This window comes from Marmota marmota, unplaced genomic scaffold (assembly GCF_001458135.2).
Source record: "Marmota marmota marmota unplaced genomic scaffold, marMar, whole genome shotgun sequence".
Lineage (NCBI taxonomy): Eukaryota > Metazoa > Chordata > Mammalia > Rodentia > Sciuridae > Marmota > Marmota marmota.
Genome location: NW_025999891.1, coordinates 6,204,094 through 6,208,503, shown reverse-complemented (window position 1 = coordinate 6,208,503; position 4,410 = coordinate 6,204,094). Strand labels below are relative to the sequence as shown.

The following is a 4,410-nucleotide window of genomic DNA, read 5'->3' as shown; positions in this document are numbered from 1 at the left end:
TATATATATATATATATATATATATTTTAGAGAGAGAGACAGAGGGAGAGAGAGAATTTTTAATATTTATTTTTTAGTTATCGGCGGACACAACATCTTTGTTTGTATGTGGTGCTGAGGATCGAACCAGGGCCGCACGCATGCCAGGCGAGCGTGCTACTGCTTGAGCCACATCCCCAGCCCTATATATATTTTTTTTAATATTTATTTTTCAATTGTTGTTGGACACAATACCTTTATTTTATTTATTTTTATGTGGTGCTGAGGATCGAACCCATGTACTAGGCGAGTGCTCTATCACTGAGCCACAACCCAAGCCTCGAGTAGAATATATTTTAACATATCATACATACATGGAGTATAACTTCCCATTCTTTTTTTTTTTAATATTTATTTTTTAGTTGTAGTTGGACACAGTACCTTTATTTTATTCATTTATCTTTTACGTGGTGCTGAGGATTGAACCCAGGATCACACGTGTGAGGCGTGCACTCTACTGCTGAGCAATAACCCCAGCCCTAACTTCCCCTTCTTATGGTTGTACATGATGTAGAGTTACACTGGTCATGTATTCATTTATGAACATAGGACAGTTATGTCCAGTTCATTCTATTGTCTTTCCTATGCCCAATCCTACTCCCTTCTCTTCATTCCCCTTTGTTTAATCCCTTACTGAAAATTTATTAGACTTTTTTCCATGCCACCAGAGCAAGGTGTTTTTACGAATTGACATTGACTTCACTCTGGTGGGTAGTGCATTTGCCTTTTTTCTGGGTAAGTTGACAACTAGGCTGATTCGTCTTATACCCTGACCCTCCTTCCCCTTCAAATATCTAACAGATGGTAGTTGTTAACTCTAAGTTTGAAATGAACTTGTGATTTTATAACCAGGCTTTTGTGGCAAAATTGTCTGATTGTTTTTGTTAGGAATCCTGCAAGATGGCAAACTTAAGAGAATATTATGAGAGAGCTTTGAGAGAGTTTGGATCTGTAGATTCTGGTAAGTAAACTTCAGTTATGGACACATAACTGAAGAAGTGTTGGCTTCTGCAGTCTGTGACCTGTGAATAAGTTACAACAGTGTTTAGCTTTTTTGTATCATGGCCTTTGAATAGCACTTGATTCCTTCCCCTGCCTTCTCCCTTGCCTTGTGTACAAAAACTTATTGGACACATAGTTTTACTTAAAATTTTAAGTTTCCAAGAATCCATAAGTTCTTCTCTTAAGAACTCTGGGTTAGAGAAAGATATGCTTGGTTAGGTTTTCTTAAAAAAAAAAAAAAATTTTAGTGGGGTATAGTGATGCATGTCTAATTCCAATCACTTGGGAGGTTGAGGAGGAGGATTGCCTTGTTACTTGGTGAGTCTCTGTCTCTAAAAAAAAAAAAGAAAGAAAAGAAAAAAAAAAGAGGGCTGGGGGATATAGCTCAAGGATAAAATGCCCCTGGGTTCACCCCCCAGTGCTAGGAACAAAAAAGGTGGGGGGAGGGGTAAGGAATACTTATTTGTAAGGAATATGTTCATAATGGAGGTGATTAGTCATAGTAGGCCATAGTAGTGGGGAGGGAGGATAGGGCAAGATTGATCAATGGGTACTAAGTTACAGTTTGATAGGAGCAAGTAGTTCTGATGTGCTGTTGCACAGTAGGGTGACTATAGATAATAGTAATGTACCACATATTTCAAAAAGCTAGAAGAAACAATATTGAAAGTTTTCACCATAAAGACATGACAAATGTTTGAGAAGATATGTATAACCTCATTTAAACATTGTACAATGTATGCATGTATCAAATGTTCTGTTACCCCATTAATATATACAGTTTTTACATATCTATTTGTTTAAAATTTTAAAGTTAAAAAAAAATAACTTGTCAGAAGAACAAAAAGGTGTGGGAGTTAGAGCTGATGGTAACATGGCTGTCAACTACACTGCCCACTTGTAAGAATTGCCCAGCATACTTCTGGGCATAGTTTTGTCATGTAGAATATGGGGCTTTAAAGTTTTCCCCCATTTTTTAATGGTGCGATTTGTTGTTACATATTCATATATGCACATGATATGACAGTATAATTTGGCCAATATCATACCCCAGTATTTCCCTTTTTCTTTTCTTCCTTTCCCAAGTCTCTTTCCTTTCTTCTACTGATCTCACTTCAATTTTCATGAGATTCCACCTACTTTTCTTTTTCTTTTTCCTCTCCAGCTTCCCCATATGAGGGAAAACATGACCCTTGACCTTAAGTTTGACTTATTTTGCTTAAATTCATGGTTTCTAGTTCCATCCATTTTCCAGCAAATGACATAATTTAATTTTTCTTTATGGCTGAGTAAAACTCCATTGTGTGTGTGTGTGTATTTTCTTTATTCATTTGTCTATTGGTTTCATAGTTGGTTTCATAGTTCGGCTCTTGTGGATTATGCAGGTATTGCTGTAGTATGCTGAGTTTAATTCTTTAGGATAAATACCGGGTAGTGGTGTAGCTGGGTCGTATGGTGATTTGAGGAACCTTCATATTGATTTCCATAGTGGTTGTACTAATTTACAATCTCACCAACAATTCCTGCTGGTTTTCAATAGACTATATGTGGTGAAATGGATGAAAGCAGCATTTTTTGCTAACACAAACAAATTTTATTTAAGCACAGTAATAAGGTTATTTGTGAATTGATTGAGGTTACTCTTGCCTTGAAAGAGACTTCAACAAAATCTTCCCTTTTAAAAAATCTTAGTATTTTTAGTTGATTAAATAACATAGGCTGTCATGATTAATGGGAAGGTTTTCTATTAACCAGAAAACCCTTTTCCTATACCTTCATGTAAAAAAGCCATGAGAAGTATTGCTTCATATAGGGCTCTAGGGAAATAACAGGAGTTAAGTTTCTTAGAAATTTTGAATCAATATTAAATACTTGCCTAAAAAGCCTTATTAGTTGTCTAACTATGTTTACAGTATTTTTTTTTTTTTCATTCCTTTTTAAGATCTTTGGATGGACTACATCAAAGAAGAATTGAATCACCCACTTGGTAGACCTGAGAATTGTGGGCAGATCTATTGGCGAGCCATGAAGATGTTGCAGGGAGAGTCAGCAGAATTGTTTGTAGCCAAACATGCTATGCATCAGGCTGGACATTAGTGAAGAGAAGAATACAACGAACTTTGTAAAATCCTCTTGCAAGCCTCCTGGACACTTTTGTATTATGAATCAGTCTGTAAATTGAGGTGACAGATAAAATGGCTGATTGATTTTGAGATGTTTTGTGTTGTGTTAATCTTTAGTTTCAGGAAAAAGAACTGCTTCTTGAATGACTATTGGTTGAGGCCAAATCTACTAGTTTTTTTTTTTCCTCCTTCCTCCTGTACTGGGGATTGAACTGGGTGGGGTGGGGGGTGGGGGAGAGATACTCCATCATTGAGCCACATTCTGAGCCCATTTCCCTCCCTTTTTAAACAAAAATTGAGACAGGATTTCACCAAATTGCTCAGGCTGACATCAAATTTGTGATTCAACCGCCTCAGCCAGGATGCTGAATAGCTGGGATTACAAGCATGTGCCAAGATGCCTGGCAACCATAGTTCTTAAATGTTTTTCAAAATATATGGAAATCCTGCACTGCATTGTATTTATTATTTCAGGTCAAGCAGACATACTTCTAATCTAGACCTAGCAGCCAGTTAAAATGAAAGAGGACATATGGTTTTATCTGTTCTCTCTTTACTGTGAAACTATATGTGATACGCATTTGAAATATGGATGAAATAGGATAGTGAGAAGTTGAAAACCTCCTGTAATCCAGCTTAAATTGGATTTAGTAATTTGATTTTCTTTTTCAGAATTGGATTTATATTTTTAGATCATTCCAGAAGTATTTGGGGGATAGAGGTAGGGGTTGGAAAAAAGCATATCCAAAGAGAGCTGGTTGGAGCAGCAGAGATGAAGGTGCTGGAATTTGAGTGGGGCAGGGGGAAGTCCTTTAAGAAGGTTAAAAACTATAAACGTGTTTTATCTGTCCTAAGGATAGATAAGCAGAGAATTGTTTGTATTTGTATTGGGGAGGCAACCAAAGGGCAGGGTAGTGGATTAGAGTGGCAGAGAAGTATCTCACTGGGGAGACCTGGAAAGACGGCTTTGGGCAGAAAAGGGCATTCTGGGAGCAGGGGAGAGAATTGTTTGAATTTATATCATTTAACTTAACATTGTGATATCACTGGGAGAAGCATTCAGTGCAGTCTCACTTAATAGTACATTATTATCCTATGTCATTAAATACCCTTAAAACATTTTAATTAATTTGTAACATTCCATTATAAAAATAGCCCTGATTTATTTTATTAATCCTCTGGTTGGACCTTGTCATTATATATATATATATATATATATATATATATATATATATATATATATATA

The 4,410-nt window shown here is 36.2% G+C and overlaps 1 protein-coding gene across 3 annotated transcripts in view; it reads left to right on the top strand.

Moving 5' to 3' along the window:
• Positions 1–3,254, top strand: part of Utp6 (UTP6 small subunit processome component) — a 40,056-nt gene extending 36,802 nt beyond the window's left edge. For 2 of the 3 annotated variants that reach the window (XM_015501162.2, XM_048794604.1), the window contains 2 exons: positions 928–1,000; positions 2,984–3,254. In XM_015501162.2, coding sequence (XP_015356648.1) covers positions 928–1,000; positions 2,984–3,138 — 228 coding nt within the window. In that variant the 3' untranslated portion in view covers positions 3,139–3,254. The remainder of the gene's footprint in view (positions 1–927; positions 1,001–2,983) is intronic. The other variant, XM_048794618.1, reaches the window with a different exon arrangement.
• The last annotated feature ends 1,156 nt before the right edge of the window (positions 3,255–4,410 follow it).